This window comes from Muntiacus reevesi, chromosome 22 (assembly GCF_963930625.1).
Source record: "Muntiacus reevesi chromosome 22, mMunRee1.1, whole genome shotgun sequence".
NCBI classification, from domain to species: domain Eukaryota; kingdom Metazoa; phylum Chordata; class Mammalia; order Artiodactyla; family Cervidae; genus Muntiacus; species Muntiacus reevesi.
The window spans coordinates 21487452-21507877 of NC_089270.1; the positions used below are offsets into that span (position 1 = coordinate 21487452).

General features: G+C 38.4%; 1 protein-coding gene and 1 non-coding gene across 2 annotated transcripts in view; both read left to right on the forward strand.

Moving 5' to 3' along the window:
• ANTXR2 (ANTXR cell adhesion molecule 2) overlaps positions 1–20426 on the forward strand; it is a 167640-nt gene that overhangs the window by 22779 nt on the left and 124435 nt on the right. The window contains exons 5-7 of the mRNA XM_065914254.1: positions 321–428; positions 557–625; positions 1987–2067. Coding sequence (XP_065770326.1) covers positions 321–428; positions 557–625; positions 1987–2067 — 258 coding nt within the window. The remainder of the gene's footprint in view (positions 1–320; positions 429–556; positions 626–1986; positions 2068–20426) is intronic.
• On the forward strand, positions 16706–16778 carry TRNAG-CCC (transfer RNA glycine (anticodon CCC)). The gene has a single exon. It is a non-coding gene; the product is annotated as a tRNA-Gly (tRNA).

Here is a 20426-nt window from a genome sequence, read left to right on the forward strand (position 1 = left end):
AGTGAAGTCGTTCAGTCATGTTTGAGTTTTTGCGACCCCATGGTCTGTAGCCTACCAGGCTCCTCTGTCCATGGGATTTTCCAGGCAAGAGTACTGGAGTGGGTTGCTATTTCCTTCTCCAAGGGATCTTCCCAACCCAGGGATCCAACCCAGGTCTCCCACTTTGCAGGCAGACGCTTTACTGCCTGAGCCATCAGGGAAGCGCTACCCTGTTTTAAAAGCCAGTTTGATTTTGCCAGACTTAAAATTCAGCTTGATGGAACATGCTGGTTAAAAGTTAAGATTATCTTGTGAGTTGGACAATTTTTCTTCATTTTCAGGCAAATGAGCAAATTGAGAAAGAAAGAGGCTTAAAAACCTCCAGTATCATAATTGCTCTGACAGATGGTAAGCTGGACGGCCTGGTGCCATCATATGCAGAGAAAGAGGTGAGTATTGAACGGAAACTGCTCTTTACGCCCCAGTGTATTTTGCTGTATGTCTCTGCATGTGTAGCCTGATGTGTGAATCATTCACCTGTCTCCCTCTCTCTGTCCCTCTCTCTTTCTCTCAATAGGCAAAGATATCCAGGTCACTTGGGGCTAGAGTTTACTGTGTTGGTGTCCTTGACTTTGAACAAGCTCAAGTAAGTACAGCAGATCTGCAGCCTTGAATCTAAATTGCGTAATAGTCTTAAGCAGAGTTGATCAGATTTTTAAATCACGACTTGCATGCATGCTTCCTTGGTGGCTCCATGGTAAAGAACCTGCCAGGAATGTGGGAGACCCAGGTTTGATTCCTGGGTTGGGAAGATCCCCTGAAGAAGAAAATGGCTACCCACTCCAGTGTTCTTGCGTGGAGAATCCCATGGACAGAAGAGCCTGGCAAGCCACAGCCCACAGGGTCACAAAGAGTCAGACATGACTGAATGACTAACACTTTCATGCATGCTTAATTGTTTCAGTTGGGTCTGATTCTTTGTAGCCCTGTGGACTAAAGCCTGCCAGGCTCCTCTGTCCATGGGATTCTCCAGGCAAGAATACTGGAGTGGGTTGCCATGCCCTCCTCCAGGGGATCTTTCTGACCCAAACCTGTGTCTCTTATTATATTTTCTGCATTGGCAGGTGGGTTCTTTACCACTAATGCCCCCTGAGAAGTGTTCGTCACTCGTGGGGTCTGACTCTTTGCAACCCTGTGGACCGTAGCCTGCCAGATTCCTCTATCCATGGAATTCTTCAGGCAAGAATATTGAATTGGGTTGCCATTCTATTCTCTAGGGGGATCTTCCCAAATCCAGGGATCAAACCTGGGTCCCCTGCATTGCAGCAGAATTCTTTATCACCTGAGCAACCACGGAAACCCAATTAATTGTTGAAGATTTTCTGTAAAAATGGCCCCCTGTCTTGAACTCTGTGTTAGTAATGTCTGATTTTGATAGGTTTCATTACCTAAGTAAACTGAAGACAAAACTCTGTTTTTCTTGAACATTAATAAAATAATATGCGTGCTTCTCTTTAATCAGCTGACAAGGTTATCATGACAAGTCTTGTTTAGATGTTTTGGTTTGATTGAAAACTTGACTTGTAGGAGCTTAGGATTTGGGAAGTCTGTTGGAAAAACCTTTAAAGAGTTTCCTTAAAAAAATGTTTTTTTCATGAAGTTTACAGGGTTTATGTATTAAATTTTTTTTTCCCCACTCACGAAATGTTTTTACATTTAAATGGTTGAGTGTGAGTGAAGTTTCTGTGTCTCATAACATATACAGCTAGAAGAGCTCTGCGCTGTTTTGAAATTGCAACTTAAAGCCAGTTGTAAAGGGGCTGTGCCTGATCTCAGTTCATTTTGTTGTGATGCGTTTAGAGTACACCAGTTACTCCAGTCAGTTCCTGACAAGGAATTAATCCTCTGGTGTAAGTTTTCAGATGAATGTAACTAACAAGTAAGGAAAGGTATAAAAGGTTCTATGTCTCAATCACCCCTCAGTGAACTTTTTCTCCTTTTTTAAAGCTCGAAAGAATCGCTGATTCCAAGGAGCAAGTTTTCCCTGTCAAAGGTGGATTTCAAGCTCTTAAAGGAATAATTAATTCTGTGAGTATTTCTTTGGGGGTAGGAAAGGCTCATCATTTTAGACATATTTTAAATTAAAAGACTTTTAAAAATTTATTTTGTTTGGGGATATAGCTGATTCACAGTGTTATGATAGTTTCAGGTGAACACTCAGCCATATGTATACATGTATCCATTCTCCCTCAATCTCCCCTCTCATCCAGGCTGCCACATAACACTGAGCTGTGGTCCTCATTGGTTATCCATTTTAAATATAGCAGTGTATAGATATCAGTCCCAACCTCCTTTACCATCCCTTCTCATTCTTTTCTCTGGCAAAACGTTGTCCCCATAAGTTTCTCTAAATCACAGATTCTCTGAATCTGTGAGTCTCTTTCTGTTTTATAATTTCATTTGTGTGATTTCTTTTTAGATTCCACATATAAGGGACACCTCTTAGATATATTTTAAACTATAGGAAGTAATCTTGTTATCTTGAAGAGAATTTAAGGAGGAAATTTGTTGAGTATTTTACATGCAGGGAAATTCTAGAGATCTGGATTTTGTTTGTAAGTGAGATTTGGAATTAACTCTTACAAACTGAGCACTGTGAGCCTGGGTTTGTGATTTCAAGTTTAAGATTGTCATCACCAGTCTCAGAGCGACCTTTGAGCATGGACTTCCTCACCATGTCGCTATCTTGAAAGTTTTATAGGCTTTATAGAAGTACAAAATAAAAATTTGGATTGGAATGTGTGATTGCTTCCTGTTCCAAATATGGGCATTTCTTAGCTTTCAGTCAGGCAACTCGAACCGGCGGCAGAGTATTTGACTGCGGTTGTTGTTCTTTCCATTTTAATGATTAATAGTTTCACTGGAGCCATAATATTTCTGTTTGGAATTCAGTTGAGCTGTCTCTGGTGATTGTTAGAATCCGGGCCATCCTAAACAGGGGAAGGGGAAGTGGAGTGATGAAATGCAAAGCAAAACTCCTGGGCTTTCACAGCTGAGGTTTATGTTTCGTTTTACTGCCTTTTGCTAGAAGCACTAGGAACAGTTGCTATTAAGTATTTATGATATTTTGGTAAACAACATCCTAAAATGGAAGTGAATAATATATATATTCTCTAAGCCAAAACTTTTCCTTTAATCTTTGGATATTTATTGAAGGGGAAAAAAAAAAAATCTCAGTTTTTTTCCTGACATTTGGTTTTGGCATTTAAAATTTCTTTTTAAAGATCATGTTTTTTTCAGAAACATAGGGTGAGATTTTTTTTTTTTTAATTTGTTTTTGGTGGCATGTAGACTTTTTTTCCTCATGATAAATGGGGCTTTTCAGGGAAAACATGCAATTTAGTTCTATCACATATAAGAATGACCAGTGGACAGGCCAAACCTAAGTGCAGAATGGAACAGAGATATAATTATTTTAGGAGTTTTACATATGTATTTCGTTTCAGGAAGAAATTTCAATGTAAAATTAGTAAATATTTTTAGAGATGGATTCAAGGTACATATTGCACAACTGTGATTTGTTTTAAAATATAGGAAAGTGTATTGACAATGCAAAAGGGAGGATTATTTGACCCTGTAAAAAAAGTGTGCTGTGCTGTGGTTAGTCGCTCAGTCGTGTCTGATTCTTTGTGATCCCATGGACTGTAGCCCGCCAGGCTCCTCTGCCATGGGAATTCTCCAGGCCAGAATACTGGAGTGGGTTGCCATAACCTTCTCCAGGGGATCTTCCCAACTCAGGGATGGAACCCTCATCTGCATTGCAGGCAGATTCTTTACCGTCTGAGCCACGAGGGGAGCCCAAGAATATTGGAGTGTGTACCTCCACTCCCTTCTGCAGGGGAACTTCCTGACCTAGGATCGAACTGGTTTCTCCTGCATTGCAGGCGGATTCTTTACCAACTTAGCTACTAGGGAAGCAAGTGAAAAAAAGTGTATTGTATTTTAAATAGAATTTTATTGTACTTGGGAATTTTCAGTTATTTTTATAATTATAGTGTGAAGGAGAGAAGACCTCTGTGGGTTTAGCCCCTTTGGAATTATTTTCTATCAGAGGATTAATTCAGAATTTTCCTGGTGGTTAATTGGCATCTGAAAACTCTCTTTTTGTGGGTTATGACTACAGATTTCTCCTTCAGGAAATTTAGTTGTTGATTATTGGAGGAGATAAAGTTGTTGTTATTTAATTATTCAGTTTCATTTTTAAAATTTGTACTAAGGAAATTTTAGAATGGGGTTCTCCAGCCAGGAATACTGGAGTCAGTTGCCATGATTATGTTCTTTGCAGTCAAAGATGAGAAGTTTTATATAGTCAGCAAAAACAAACCTGGATCTGACTGTGGCTCAGATCCTGAGCTCCTTATTGAAAAATTCAGGCTTAAATCAAAGAAGGTAGGGAAAACCGTTAGGCCATTCAGATATGACCTAAATCAAATCCCTTATGATTATCTAGTGCAAGTGACAGATAGATTCAAGGGATTACATCTGGTAGACAGTGCCTGAAAAACTATGGACGGAGGTTCATAACATTGTACAGGAGACCGAGCCAAATCCAAGAGAAAACAAAAAGAAATGCAAGAAATCATTGTGGTTATCTGGGGAGACTTTACAAATTGCTGAAGAAAGAAGAGAAGTGAAAGACAAAGGAGAAAGGGAAAGATATACCTAACTGAATACAGAGTTCCAGAGAATAGAAAGGAGAGATAAGAAGGCCTTCTTGAATGAAGAATGCAAAGAAATAGAGGAAAACAATAGAATGGGAAAGACTAGAGGTCTCTTCAAGAGAATTGGAGATATCAAAGGAACATTTCATATAAGGATGGACATGATAAAGGACAGAAATGGTAAGGACCTAACAGAAACAGAAGAGATTAAGAAGAGGTGGCAAGAAGATACAGAACTATACAAGAAAGGTCTTTAGGACCCAGAAGGTCTCACTCACCTAGAGCCAGACATCCTGGAGTGTGAAGTCAGGTGGGCTTTAGGAAACATTACTATGAACAAAGCTAGTGGAGGTGATGGAATTCTGACTGAGCTATTTCACATTCTAAAAGATGATGCTAGTATACTGTAATGTTCTTTATCTTTCTGGCTTACTTCACTCTGTATAATGGGCTCCAGTTTCATCCATCTCATTAGAACTGATTCAAATGAATTCTTTTTAACGGCTGAGTAATATTCCATGGTGTATATGTACCACAGCTTCCTTATCCATTCATCTGCTGATGGGCATCTGGGTTGCTTCCATGTCCTGGCTATTATAAACAGTGCTGCAATGAACATTGGGGTGCATGTGTCTCTTTCAGATCTGGATTCCTCAGTGTGTATGCCTAGAAGTGGTATTGCTGGGTCATATGGCAGTTCTATTTCCAGTTTTTTAAGAAATCTCCACACTGTTTTCCATAGTGGCTGTACTAGTTTGCATTCCCACCAACAGTGTAAGAGGGTTCCCTTTTCTCCACACCCTCTCCAGCATTTATTGCTTGTAGACTTTTGGATAGCAGCCATCCTGACTGGCGTGTAATGGTACCTATATATACGGAATTTAGATAGATGGTGGCGATAACCCTATATGCAAAACAGAAAAAGAGACACAGAAGTACAGAACAGACTTTTGAACTCTGGGGGAGAACGTGAGGGTGGGATGTTTTGAAAGAACAGCATGTATATTATCTATGGTGAAACGGACCACCAGCCCAGGTGGGATACATGAGTCAGGTGCTCGGGCCTGGTGCACTGGGAGGACCCTGAGGAGTCGGGTGGGGAGGGAGGTGGGAGGGGGGAATGGGATGGGGAATACTTGTAACTATATGGCTGATTCATGTCAATGTATGACAAAACCCACTGAAATGTTGTAAAGTGATTGGCCTCCAACTAATAAAATAATATTTAAAAAAAAAAAAAAAAAAAAGATGATGCTGTTAAAATGTGGCACTCAATAGGTCAGCAAATTTGGAAAACTCAGCAGTGGCCACTGCTGAAAAAGATCAGTTTTTCTTCCAATCCCAAAGAAGGACAATGCCAAAGAATGTTCAAATTACCATACAGTTGTGCTCATTTCACATGTCATCAAGGTGATGCTCAAAATCCCTCAAGCTAGGCTTCAACAGTTTGTGAACGAAGAACTTTCTGATATAAAAACTGAGTTTAGGAAAGGCAGAGGAACCAGAGATCAAATTGCCAACATTTGTTGGATCATCGAGAAAGCAAGAGAATTCCAGAAAAACATCTGCTTCTGCTTCATTGAGTACTCTGAAGTCTTTGACTGTGTGGATTGCAACAAACTGGAAAATTCTTAAAGAGATGGGAGTACCAGACAACCTTACCTGTCTTCTGAGAAACCTCAGAAGCAACAGTTAGGAACAGAAATGGAACAATGGACTGGTTCCAAATTGGGAAAGGAGTATGTCAAGGCTGTGTATTGTCACCCTGCTTATTTAACTTATATGCAGAGTACATTTTGCTTAATGCTGGACTGGATGAATCACAAGCTGGGATCCAGATTGCTGAGAGAAATATTAACAACCTCAGATATGCAGATGATACCACTCTAGTGGCAGAAAGTAAAGAACAATTAAAGAGGCTCCTGATGAGGTTGAAAGAGAAGAGTGAAAAAGTTGGCTTGAAACTCAGCGAAGAGTTTCAGAATACTAAGATTGTGACATCTGGTCCCATCGTGTGTGCAGGTGCGTGCGTGCTAAGTTGCTTCAGTCATGGCCGACTCTTTGTGACCCTGTGGAGTGTAGCCTGCCAGGCTCCTCTGTCCATGGGATTTTCCTGGCAAGAATACTGGAGTGGACTGCCATTTCCTTCTCCAGGAGATCTTCCTGACCCAGGGATCGAACCTGTGTCTCTTAGGTCTTCTGCATTGACAGTTGGGTTCTTTTACCACTAGTACCACCTGGGAAACCCCCTGGTCCCATTACTTCATGACGAATAGAAGGGGAAAAAGTGGAAGCAATGACAGGTTTTATTTTCTTGGGTTCCAGAATCACAATAGACAATGACTGCAGCCATGAAATTAGAAGATGCTTGCTCCTTGCATGGAAAGATTTGACAAACCTAGACAGCATATTAAAAAGCAGACATCAATTTGCTGACAAAGGTGCATATAGTTAAAGCTATGGTTTTTCCAGTGATCATGTATGGATGTGAGAGTTGGACCATAAAGAAGGCTGAGCCCTGAAGAATTGATGCTTTCAAATAGTGGTGCTAGAGAAGACTCTTGAGAGTCCCTTGGACTGCAAGAAGATCAAACCACTCAGTTCTAAAGGAGATCAGCCCTGAATATTCATTGGAAAGACTGATGCTGAAGCTGAAGCTCCAGTACTTTGGCCACCTGATGGGAAGAGCCAACTCATTGGAAAATACCGAAAATACTGAGAAAGATTGAAGGCAAAAGGAGAAGAGGACGGCAGAAGATGAGATGGTTAGATAGCATCACCAACTCAGTGGACATGAATTTGAGCAAACTCTGGGAGACAGTGGAAGACAGAGGAGCCTGGTGTGTTACAGTCTATCGGGTTGCAAAGAGTCAGACATGACTTAGTACCTGAACAACAGCAAAGTTATGTCAAAAGACTTAGTTTGAAGTTAGAAAAATTTGGGTTATTTTAGCCACCAATCATGAACAAAGCCTTTTGTGTTTCATCTGGAGGGAGCTGATGGGTATAGTTATTATCTCATTATAGTTAAACTTCTGCTATTTAGTCACAAAAGGAGGAGTGAGTGATCCTCAGGGAAGTCAACCTCTGGGGAAATCTTGGTGGTGACTTGACAGAGGAGACACGTGGACACAGAGCATTGCAATCAAAGTTGCTCACACTAATGGTTGAGATTTTTATCATCATGATGATAACTTGGGATTTATGCCCATTTTGTAGAAATTTAAAGCAATTCAAGTACTTTCTCTCTCTTCAAGGCAGAGACTGCATCACCTCTGGTGATACACAAAAGCTGTATATCAGCCTCAAATTTGAATTACCCTTTATACTTAGAATATCATCTTATCTTTAAAAATTGTATATGGTATTTAAAACAAATATAGTGTGTCTATTTCAGGGGATAGAGCAGAGAGAAGAGAATTTCTGTCTGTTCTTTATGGTTTACCAAACTAATGGATTACACTGTACTGTGGAATGTTTTACACAAAGCTAAGCAGGAGATGTGGGAGATGTGGGTTGGATCCCTGGGTAGGGAAGATCCCTTGGAGGAGGAAATGGCAACCCACTCCAGTATTCTTACCTGAAGAATCCCATGGTCAGAGGAGCCTGGTGGGCTACAGTCCATGGGGTGGCAAGGAGTTGGACATGACTGAGTCACTAACACTAAGCAAATGGAAGAAATCATAAAATTTAAATTTTTTAAATGTTTGGTACACTGAAGGCAGAATATTTGCTAAATGGATTGATAATTATTTTTCCTGTGGGATTTATTTAAATCCATCTGGCCTTATTAATTGTCAGTATATCAATTTCCATGACTTTCATCTTTAAGTGAGAAAAATTGATAACATGAATTTCTTGTTTATTTTGTCCTCCTTCCCCTGCCTACCAAAATCCAGTGACCTAATTGGTCTGGTCCCCTTATTGTATAAGATATCACCTTTTGTTAACACATAGTTTGTTTATAATAGACTTCTTAATCAGCAAGGATAGAAGTTTAATTTTGGAGTCTTTCTTCATTATAGTTTTTTTTCATTTGTCTCTAATTTTTAATGTGAAATTTATATTCAGTGTAAAGAAACAGTTGCATGAAATGAACTACACAGATCTTTACTATGCATTCAGTGAGTTCTGACAAAGGCATGTACTTATGTTCAAAAACCCAATCAAGATATAGAATATTTCTTTCACCCTAGAAAGTTCCTTCATGGTTCCTCTTAGTCCGTCTTTGCCCTCTCCCTCTCCACCCCAGAGACAGCTGCTGTTCTGATTTTTTTGCAGCAGAGTTTAATTAAACCTATTGTAGAACTTCATATAAATGAAATCGTATAGTATATACTCTTCTATATAAGGCTCCTTTCACTTAGCAGAGTATTTCTGACACTCATCTGCCCGTTATTTGTACTTGCAGTTTGTTACTTTTTATTCCATTGTGTGACTATAGCACAGTTCTATTGATAGACACCTATTTGGGGGTATTGTGAATAAAGCTGCTGGTGACATTCATGTAGAATTCTTCTTGTTTCTGTTTTTATTTTTCTCAGGTAAATACCTAGGAGTGAAGCTTCTGGCCTGCCTATAGGATAGGCATATGTTTAGTTGTGTAATGTGCACATAAAAAGAATTTTTTTTAACATCATTAGTCATCAAGGAAATGTAGTTAAAAATCACAAGAAGATACCACTACATTCCCACCAAAATGAATAAAATTTAAAAGACTGACAACACAAATATTGGTGAAGATGTAGAACAACAGGAAGTTTCATGTATTATTGGAGCAACTCCAACAATTTAATCACTCTGGAAAAAGTTCAAACAGTTTTCATTATAGTTTTTCTAAAAAGAAGAAACACTGTAGTAGTTATAACTTTTATAACCTCAAAAACAAGGAACTTAAAAGGCCTTTGTTATGAACATATTAACAAATAAATTTTCTAAAATTTATTTGATTCAGAAAATCATTTTAATGTTCTGTTTTAATTTGGAGGGAAATGTATCATCAAAATTTTTAGATTTCTATCCAGGGAAATGATATATAACATTTTTTTTTTTTTTTTGCATAACATTTTTTATACCATTGGTTTAACCTCCACTCTTAATTAGCATATATGAGGGTTTAGAATTCATTATCTCAAGGTGGTACTAGTGAAAAACTTTTTCTCTTTTTCACCCTTCTTCTCCTAAAACCTAATGTATTCTTTTATTTATTGACTTAGGGAGCTCTTTATGTTAGGGCATTGTGTTAAGCTTGGAAGAGAGGATACAGACTTAAATAAGACAAATTCTCTGTTCTAAAGGGGCTGGAGAGTGACAATTCAGGTTTTGGATTATGGTGGCGCCCTCCAAGAATTATAAAGTATGAGAATTTGGAAAAGGAAAATTTCAGTGAGTCACCCTGTATGATAAAAGTAATTCTGTAATGCAGTTTGTGGTAAAATGCCAATATGATTAAAGTTGACAGAAGGGTGGAATAAGTTGGCTTATGTAAAGTCATGGGAGGCTTTTTATGGTGGGATCTGAACTGCACTCTGACAATTAGAATAGATTAATTAGAAATAGAGAACACAGAACCTCAGAAATAGCTCAGGCTGAGTGGCTGAAGCACGGGAGAGTTTGGCCTGGATTGTGAAGTGATGTGAGGGATAAACATTGATAGGTAGGCTGGACCCGGATTATGGAGACTGTCCAATGTTTGGATGGTGAATTGGCACTTTTTGCATGAATAATTGAGGAACCATGGAAGATTCTTTTAGAGCCTGAAGTTTATAAGAAAGCAGTGGAAATTCAGGTAGGATATTCCTGTGCTAATATATGGGATGATTTGGAAGGTGAAAAGCTGTATTATAAGTCTCTTGCAGTAGAGCTTGTGAGACGTGGTGTCAGGAAGCCCAATATAGAGAAGACAAAATGAGACTAGAAATAGGGAGACCTGAGAGCGAGTTCCAGTTCTGCTGGTGTCTAGCCATGTGTGTGCTATAATGTAATCTTTCTCAGTTTTAAAATTCTCATTAGTCAAATGAGGATAATGATATCTATGTCATTGGGTCGTTTTGTGAATTACACGAGATAATGATTAAGAATGATCTAACTCAGAAGCGCTGGATTTTAAAACGTGATAGGAAGCTAGGAATGGCAAGAAGCTAGGACCATGTAGGATGGGGTTCTTGATCCTTCTGTAGGGCAGATTGTCAGTATTCTAAGTGATCAATGACTTTAGATCTAAAGAGGGGTGATATTAGATATGTAAGGATCAAATCTAGCAAGGGGTCAAAACATCAAGGACTTCTAGATGGTGCAGCTACCCAAAGTCAAGATCTGACTGTGCCTTGGTTCTAAATTCTCAGGATTCAGGTCTCAGATTTCCCGGGTGGCGCTATGGGCAAAGAACCTGCCTGCCAGTGCTGGAATTGCAAGAAACGTGGGTTTGATCCCTGGGTTGGGAAGGTTCCCTGGCGTAGGAAATGGCACCCCATTCCAGGCTTCCCAGGTGGTGCTTCCCAGTGGTAAAGAACTCACCTGCCAGTGCAGGAGAGACAAGAGACTCGGGTTTGATCCCTGGGTCGGGAAGATCTGCTGGAGGAGGGCATGGCAGCCCACTCCAATATTCATGCCTGGAGAATCCCTTGGACTGAGGAGCCTGGTGGGCTATAGTCCATAGGATCACAAAGGGTCAGACATGGTGGAAGCAGCTCAGCATAGCCACTATTCTTGCCTGGGAAATCCCACGGACAGAGGAGCCTAGCAGGCTAAACAGTCCATGGGGTTGCAAAGAATCAGACATGACTCCAGGGAACAGCTGAAAAACTAGATTCAGAATTCCCGTGGCAAAAGCTATGTACAACTTCAAGATTCTCCATTCTTGTTGGGGAACTTGGTACTGGTTAGTGATTCAGAGTAGAAACCTTGTTTTGTTAGGGGGAAACCACACCCCAGTGTATCATAGGTCCTTAGGGGTTATTTCAGGCACTGGGATTCCAGGTCTTTCCCAATCAAACTAGGTCAAGGATGTCAACGGAAGTGCTAATACATTCACTGTCCTGGTCAGAACTATGTCAGGAACAAGGTGGGGGTGAACCACTAGGTATAAAACTGTTGGCTCTTTCTGAGCCAGGCTCTGAAGACTCCAGTGAATGTTACCTGGCAATTAGTTGCTGCTGTTAAAATTGTGATGGCAGTGAAACTGGAAATAAAATGGTAAATGTGGGAAGCTTTAAAAAATTAATAGAACCTAGGAGCCCAGTGGATATAGGATGAAAAGGACAGAGCGGGGAGTCAAATACAACTTCCACTCCTGATAATGTGGCCGAGTATCTAGAAGCATTGAAAGTGAAAATTGTTTTCACAGAAGGGCCAGAGTGTTAGAGGACAGAGTGAAATTGGGCCTGGGAAGAAATCCCAGTGGGGAATGTCACTGAGGAAAGTGGAAATCCAGAGAAATGTTCAGGCCAGGAAACTGTAGACTTGAGTCATTCTCCATCCTCTTGATCTTTCTCCTCTCCCACTGCCCGCAGACACAAGGCTTTTATTCTGTTTTCCACTTTAAATTAACTTTAAAATCTTAGAATGTTACATACTTATTTTTGGTTTCTTGGAAAGGCAATTATAGGACTTTTATTTGAAGATGAAATTTTATTCAAGCCAGGATAGGTCAGACTAGCCTCTGAGTACCACTTGCTTTTCAATGCAGTGTTTCATTATGCAGTGCTGGGGAAGAGAACACTGAAAATAGAACAAAACCATGATTAGTGAATAATAGGGGAGGAATAAAAAGCAAAATAATCTGTGCAAAACCTCCCTCCCTTTTTTTTTCCCCCTCTAAAAACAAGGCCATGAGATGTTAGTTTGCAGTTGGTTCCACAAATTTTCTTGATACAGTACCTCAGAAAGTATTAAGCAAAAGAGATGAATTAATTGTGGAGCTGGCTTTATAAATAACACCTGCTCCAGAAGAATTAAGAACACTACGTCCTAGGTGATGGCAGCAAATGCTAAAAGTCCCTAAGTACGTAATGGGAAAATAAGAGAGCCTAAATAGGAAGAGCATGGTCACTCAGACATGTAGAAAATTTAAATGAAACTGTAATAGACTGTCTATAAAGGGAAAAAAGTGCAATATACATTTCAAAAAGTAACTTCATTCATAGTGCTGGGAATATAAGCTTCATTTGACCTTTGGAGCCAAGTTGTTTTTCTCAGCCATATCTGTTGTTGTTATTATTTTTAAAAAGTATTTAAGAAAGATGTCTAAACTATGTTTGAATGGAATGAGAAAACATTGCAAAGTCATTTTCTCTACAGTAAAATCATTTTCATAGAAGAGGATACCTAATAAACTACCCGAAAAGACTTTAGCTTAAATACTTTTGGCAGGTTCTGCTACAGATGTTGACTGCTTAGTTGTGGGAATCTCTACTTATAAAATCATGGCTGGATGAAAAACCTAAAGTCTGAGCTAACTATGAAGATATCTTCGTAGGAAAACAACCTGAACTGGTGCAACTTACTCAAAATTGGAAGTCAGTTTCTAGGACTCCCTTTAAAAAGGGACAGGCTATAATGTAGGCCCACTGTATGTCAGATTCTCCTGGGCTTCAGTTTATCCAAGAATCATTAGTATTAAATGTAGATGAGGTGTTTATTTTCATAACATCCTTCACATTAACCATAGAAAGGTTGGGACTGTATTTCCCTCTGCCTCCTTTATTTTTTTTACCCAACTCTAATACAGTGTTAGGTAAGTAGACACTGCTCAATTTCCATTTATCAGTGAATGAATAAATAAAATCTATGCTCCTTGAAAATATTTTTATAATATAGTTATGGTGTATTTAAGCGTCAGAAAAATCAACTCATCTTTTTTTTTAACCAGAAAATACTTTATTTTGAATTGACTTTTGATTCTACATTACTTTATTTCATCCTTTTGTTTACATTCCACTGTATTAAGACTTTTGGTTACAAGTGACAAAACCAAGTGTGTAGTAGCTTAAGGGAAAGGAAAAGAAAGTTATTGGCTTATCTAACTCACTGGTGATCCAGAGGAGGAAATCACCCCAGATGCAGTTGGATCCAGGGTACCAATCCACTCTTAAGGTCTTCTCCCTTTCTAAGTTTTGCGTATGATTCTGTTTGCCTCTGGAGAAGGCAATGGCACCCCACTCCAGTACTCTTGCCTGGAAAATCCCATGGACAAAGGAGCCTGGTAGGCTGCAGTCCAAGGGGTCGCTAAGGGTCGGACACAACTGGGTGACTTCACTTTCACTTTCCCCTTTCATGCATTGGAGAAGGCAATGGCAACCCACTCCAGTGCTCTTGCCTGGAGAATCCCAGGGATGGGAGAGCCTGGTGGGCTGTGGTCTATGGGGTCACACAGTCGGACACGACTGAAGTGACTCGGCAGCAGCAGCTGTTTGCCTCATTCCATGCTTGTTTTGTTGATCATCAGAGGCAAGTTAATTGCCAAAGGTTTCAGCTTACATGGGCGTCAGTTAGCAAGCCCATTGTCTCAGCGTTAGTATATTCTATCCCAGTTTGAGGACTCTGATTGACTCAGCCTGGTCCTGTGCTCATTCTTATAACAAATACATAGTCAACAGACATATTTGGACCAGCCTGAGTAACATGCTCACTGCCATGGTGGAAGGTTGGGAACAAGGTGGAGAAAGAGAAGGTACCATGACTGATAGCCTCACCAGAACCACGTGGAATAAAGAACAATTTTCCCAGGAGGAAGGCAACACTGGTTATACACATGTAAGGATGAAAAAATGCTAAGGATAGGGAAGAAAAATCAATAGCTATGAGAGTCCACTATATTAAACTATATTTAAAATATTTTAAACATATTCTAATAAGGTACTTCATTTCTTCCTAATTCCAATTAACTAAAAAAGACAAATAGAAAGTTCACTTTAAAATATTCATTTAATTTACTGAAATTTTGTAATCTTGACATCTTTTGTTCAATGGTCTATTTGTAGTTGCATGATAATTTTACTTAATATTATTCTTTCCTTTTTCATTATTTGGTGCGGATTGTAGTATAAGGAAGTCAAATTCATTTTTGATAAATAATTACAACTTTGTGATATTTTGTGAGAAACGCCAGTGGTGGTATTAGGTTGCATCGCCAAAGTTAAGCGTCAAATGTTTATTTTTTAACGTTAATCTTTTGGGCTACAAAAGAAGATAAACTTTTAGAGGCTCACTTGTTTGTGAAAGTAAATTCGGTTAAGTAGGACATTGAAAAGGGGGATAAATTGGTAAGATTTATGATTAAATGTACCATCAGTGTAAATCCCATCATTTTAGTGCACTTTTAATGTAAAGTCTATTGTTCATCCATTAAGAAAGCATTAAATGATTATTCTGAGTTTGTGCTGTGAACAAAAGAAAAAAAAAGAAGAGGCATATAAATTTTTGTTTTGTATCATGATCCAGTTTGGGGCATATTTTTATGTTATAGTGAGAAAGGAAGACCTGCTAATATGATTTGTTATGAAAATTGCAATTATAACAGGAGGAAGAACTTTAAAATGTCATTTCACTATTTTGTTTCACAATTTGTGATATGGGCATAATTTTACTAACATTATACTCAGAACTGCTCATCTGTTATGTTTGGAGCAGAGAAGAGTAGAAGGCAATGATTGTAACTTACATTCTTCCCTAGATTTATTAGAGTAGAAGTAGAAGTTTGTTTAGAATTTATCACTTGTGCTTATATTACTCAAAGGGAGAAAGAATCCATATTTAGAAATGGGTCATGCTGTATTGAGCAACTGGCGTTTTGAAGCTCCAAGCATTAAAAAAAAACAAACACAACCAAACATGTGACTACTAGTTATAATTGTTTTCATTGAATCATTACCTCTTAAAGAAAAATATATTTGGTAGGATGTTTTAAAACTAGAGAGAAAATAAAAATTGCATCTAAATATTAAAAGGTAAAAAGCAAACAAGAAAAGATTGTGAGAAATATCTTTCCATTAGTTTTAGTTGCTTATTTTGTGTACATGTGTAGTTAATTACTAAAGCTTTATTTTTGGGGGAACTTTTTTTGGGAACTAATGTTCTGCAGTTATTTTTCCTTATGAGATTTAAACTTGGAATCCTTCATATTTGGGATGAATGCCTGTTGTGCTTAAAGACTCTCAGTGAGTCAGAAAAAAATAGATTATATATTTCAGACCTTTTTATTATCCTTACTGATATTTTCTGGCATGCTGTATGTCATGCAAATTAACAGTTTCTATTTGTTAAGGATACACTGAGGGTACTCGTAAATTATCTATAATGTTCTGTTGTATGTGATGTTATTTACTCAAAGTCAGTATTAGAAAGTTATTGCTAGAATGAATATTTTGAATTTTGAATAACATTGAAAATGTTGGAGATGTTTGGGTAGCATATAGAATTTAAGAGTGAAGAAATAATCCAGTTTTGGGGAAAACTCTTTTTATTTAGAACTGACCTTTAAAAAGGATGTCACAGAGGAAACCATTCAATGGGATTTAATGTCATTTTTCTCTTCCACATATCCTATCTAAAATTAACCCTCTTTTTAAAAGAAGGTGCATATCTTAAATTTGTTTCTTTTTTGTATTTGGCTCAGTGCCTTATTAGTGCCATTGGTTACCACAATTTGGACTATACAAATACGTTTTCCTTTCCTTGTGTGTGACCAAAGATGTGATTTGAAAAGCTCTTTAATTTTAAATATGTTTAACTGTCCATTGTTACACACCCTGTTTATTTGTCTTATAGTCAAGATGCTTGTTTTTTACTAGAAAGTTTTGCATTTACTCAGTTAATTCAATAAATATTCACTGAGCAGTTGCTGTTTATAACTTTGTGCTATATACTTTTTATATTAGATTGGTTTTAAATATGAGGTATTATCATTCATTAAAAAAAAGTGTTTACCTAGTTTTATGTGCACTGGGCTCTATTCTGTTTTCCAAATATAGTATCCTTACCATCACCATTTAGAAATTGGAGGGACGTCCCTGGTGGTCCAGTGGCTAAGACTCTGAACTCCCAGTCCAGGGGGCCCAGGTTCGATCCCTGGTCAGGGAGCTAGATCCCACATGCTACAACGGAGACCCAGAGCAGCCAAATAAATAAATAAATAAAATAAAAAAGAAAAGAAATTGGAAAAAATATAGATTTAAAAAATATGTCTTGATGTATATTAGTTGTAGGGAGTGGGCTTTTGCTTGTTTATTTAAACTGGGTGTTTGGTTTTCAAATCATAAGACTTAGATGTTGCTCCCGAATTCAGTATAATCTTCCAAGACCCTGTAGGTGCTAAGGACTATTTTGACTTTGTCACCTCATCTTAACTAATTCCTTGCTAAATTTTATCTTGGATGCAGCCCAACAACAATTCTCCACTAAATTATTCTCATTTTATCTTCAATGCCAGAAGAAAAAGGCCAAAGGTCTATTCATTGTATGCATTTTGGGGGGCTATAATATGATTTACACTACTTCCTACATATTCGGTGTTTGTTATTATAGCATGTGTTCATTATGTAAACATATTCAGAAACTTACAGATCTCAGTCAAAATGTGGTTTCATATGTATCTTAAAATAGCTAAGAAAGAAGAAATCAAGTCTGATGCTTTCTGGTTATTTCTGCTGTAAATATTTTCTAGATTAATACTGTTAATTTACATAAATTACAATAATTTTAAAGATCTGATCCTGACACTATAGATAAGTGAGATAAGAAATTGCTTTGTAGCCACTGGGTTTCTTGGAAGAGTTGTGTCTCTGACTTAACAGTGGTGCTTCATAGCCATAAGTCTTGCCAGTTCTAGCTCCAATGTGCATGTCTGTCCTCTTGTTGCTCTGTATGCAAATCTGACCTCTAGTGAAATCCTGCAACCTAAGTACATGATGCTAGATGCAGAGTCAATTGAAATTAACTTGAAACATGCCTGGAATACCCAGGGTGTATCACCATTCTGGTACTTCATTCAAGTTGAACTTTAGGCAAGGGACAGCACAATGGAATCTACTTTCTTCTCCTGCCAAACATCTGTAAGAGGCCAGCTGGCAGTATGGTCAGAGCTGACCCCTAAGGCTACATCCCGTCTTTTGGCTAACCAAAACTAACCCAGAGGGGGGTGTAAATAACCTTATCTTATCCTACCCCACTCCCTTGCGAAATAGAGAAATTCCATGATACCCATGTTTACAGAGTTCACTGAACTATTGAGAGTATTCTGATGGTCTAAATTGTGCAAGTAACGTATCAAAATTGTATGCAACCACTTAGAAACAACTGGTTTCTAAATAATTATAGAAATAATTATAGAAAATAAATAATTATAGTTTGTAAGGCTGAATGCTCTTGTTCCCCTTGCAGTTTTATTCCAAACAACTCAGAAGAGAGGGATTACTTGGATTTTCACTTTCTTGTGATCATGTGTTTCTGGCTGTTTACCATACATTTTTACAGTAACTTTATTTATTTATGATTGTACTGGGTCTTTGTTTCCGCACGAGTGTTTTTGCTAGTTGCAGTAAACAGAGGCACTCTGTTGCGGTGTATGGGCTTCTCATTGTAGTGGCGTCTCTTGGGGAGCATGATCTCTAGGCGCATGGGCTTCAGTAGTTGCAGAACTCGGGCTGAGTGGTTGCACCCTGCAGACTCTAGAGCACAGGCTCAGTAGCTATAGCGTACCGGCTTAGTTGCTCTGCAGCATGTGGACTCTTCCCGGACTAGGGTTCCTGTCCCCTGCCTTGAAAAGTCCTATCATACCTTCTAGAGGAGGCATTCAAAACATATACATTTTAAATAGGACAGAAAGTTTTGATAATGAGAAAGGACTATGACTATTATTATAGAGATTAACTATATAAAACCATCTTCTAGGCATTTCACAGTTTGGGACAGTGAGCTGGAACATAGACCTTTTACACAAAGTAACAGAATTTAGAATTCTATATCTTTTGGCCTCTTTTTTTTATTATAGATTTTTTTTTACTGGTTTATAAACACAGGTCTTGCAGACAGTCTTGGGTATACCAAGGTCTTGCAGACAGTCTTGGGTATACCATCAACTTCTCTGCCCAGACCTCTCCCCACTGGAAGGTCACACTTTTACCTCCAACCCAGTCTGTGCCCTGTGGGCTCAACTATCGGTTAAAAATCTTTAACAACCCTGTGGTTCACACATACAGGAGGAAAAGAAACTGAGAAAAACAGTAACAGAGGAACAGACCTCCCTCAGGAAGACATGTAGGCAGAGACATTTTTTTTCCACCATTGGCATCTAATTTATGTGAAAACATAAATTCACTTTATTCTGCTTTATCTTAGTCCTTTTATGATTATTGATTTGCATACTAGAAATTTTTAATATTCTTATTAATTAGTATGTTTGGTCTTTATTCTCTAAGCAGTTTTTTTGTGGTTTTTTTTGGATGTACTGCGAGTACAAAACAATGTGGTACTCCTGGAAGGCTTGCTCAGTATGATATCCCATTTCTATGCTTCAGAGTTTGTGTTCTAGTAGAGGGGGTGATTCAACACTCAAAACATTTTTCTGTAATGCTGATAAAGGTGTGCCTAAAATAACTAGAGTAGTAAAAAGATTGTCAGCTCTAAGATCAGTCACTCTTCTTAATAGGATTTATTTTCAAATAAATTCTTTCAAGAATTGTTGCCAGCTAAAATAGATTTAGGGGGTTTATGCTTTCCTTTGACCTTCCATTTTCGTGGCTCAGTTCTCACTGTTATCTCAGACTGGTCAAACCTGGAGCAATAATGCACCTATTTTGTTAACTGGAACTTTTTTAGCTGCTTACTCTTTTGGCAAAACTTTTGTATTCTGTTCCCTTCAGAGTCTTGTTATCTGAATTATGTCAAACAGTTTAAAGATGTTAGTGATTTGAGATTCTTTCTTTCCAAGAGGGCACATTAACTTTTGACAGTGATCCTCAATTCTTAAATGAACAAAAGTGCTTACTCTTCAAAGGAGTGAGTGTTGATTATTGGAGATAGAATAGCAGACCAAGAGTTGTTGAGGCCCTGACAGTCTTTAGGTGACGCTGGACTCTCTTTGGTCATTTCTGAGTTTAAATAGCTCTCACTCAGAACTTCTCAGTTACAGTATTTTACTTCTCAATCACTATGTGAAAAGTGGATTCACTGGGAAATGACCCTAAAAAGTACAAATGTGCCCTCTTTCAGAGAGGCATATTCAGCAACAGAAATTCCATGATTTGACCTGCTGATTTTTAGATTCTGACAATTTATATTTCTACTGTTAGTAAAGAAAGCACGGAAAGCATTTCTATATCCTGCCACAGTCCTTCCTTCCTGTCTTAGTTAGGAGCAGGAGACGCTAGAAACTACTGTACGTCGTCTGTCCTCAACTTCCAGCAAGAAAGAAATGCCTTTCAAAGATCATCTGGAACTTGTCTGCCTTTGCTAATGTAGTGCAGGGCAGTTCTAAAAATAAAGACAGGATTGTTGAGTCCATGAGGAGCAGCTTATTTCATCATTGTTGTTTTTCACTTGTAGCCTGGTGCCTTCTATGGTGGTTTCTGTCTTGCAGAACACGCTAAGAAGAGCTGTTCTGTTCCTGTGCTCTGGGAATGCTGGAGTAGAGAGTCTGTGCTTTTGAGAATAATATTTGGCTCATACAAGGGGCCTGTGTTCTGTAAGTGTAATGTCTGATGCATGTAAGGAGGATTAGCATCCATGGGA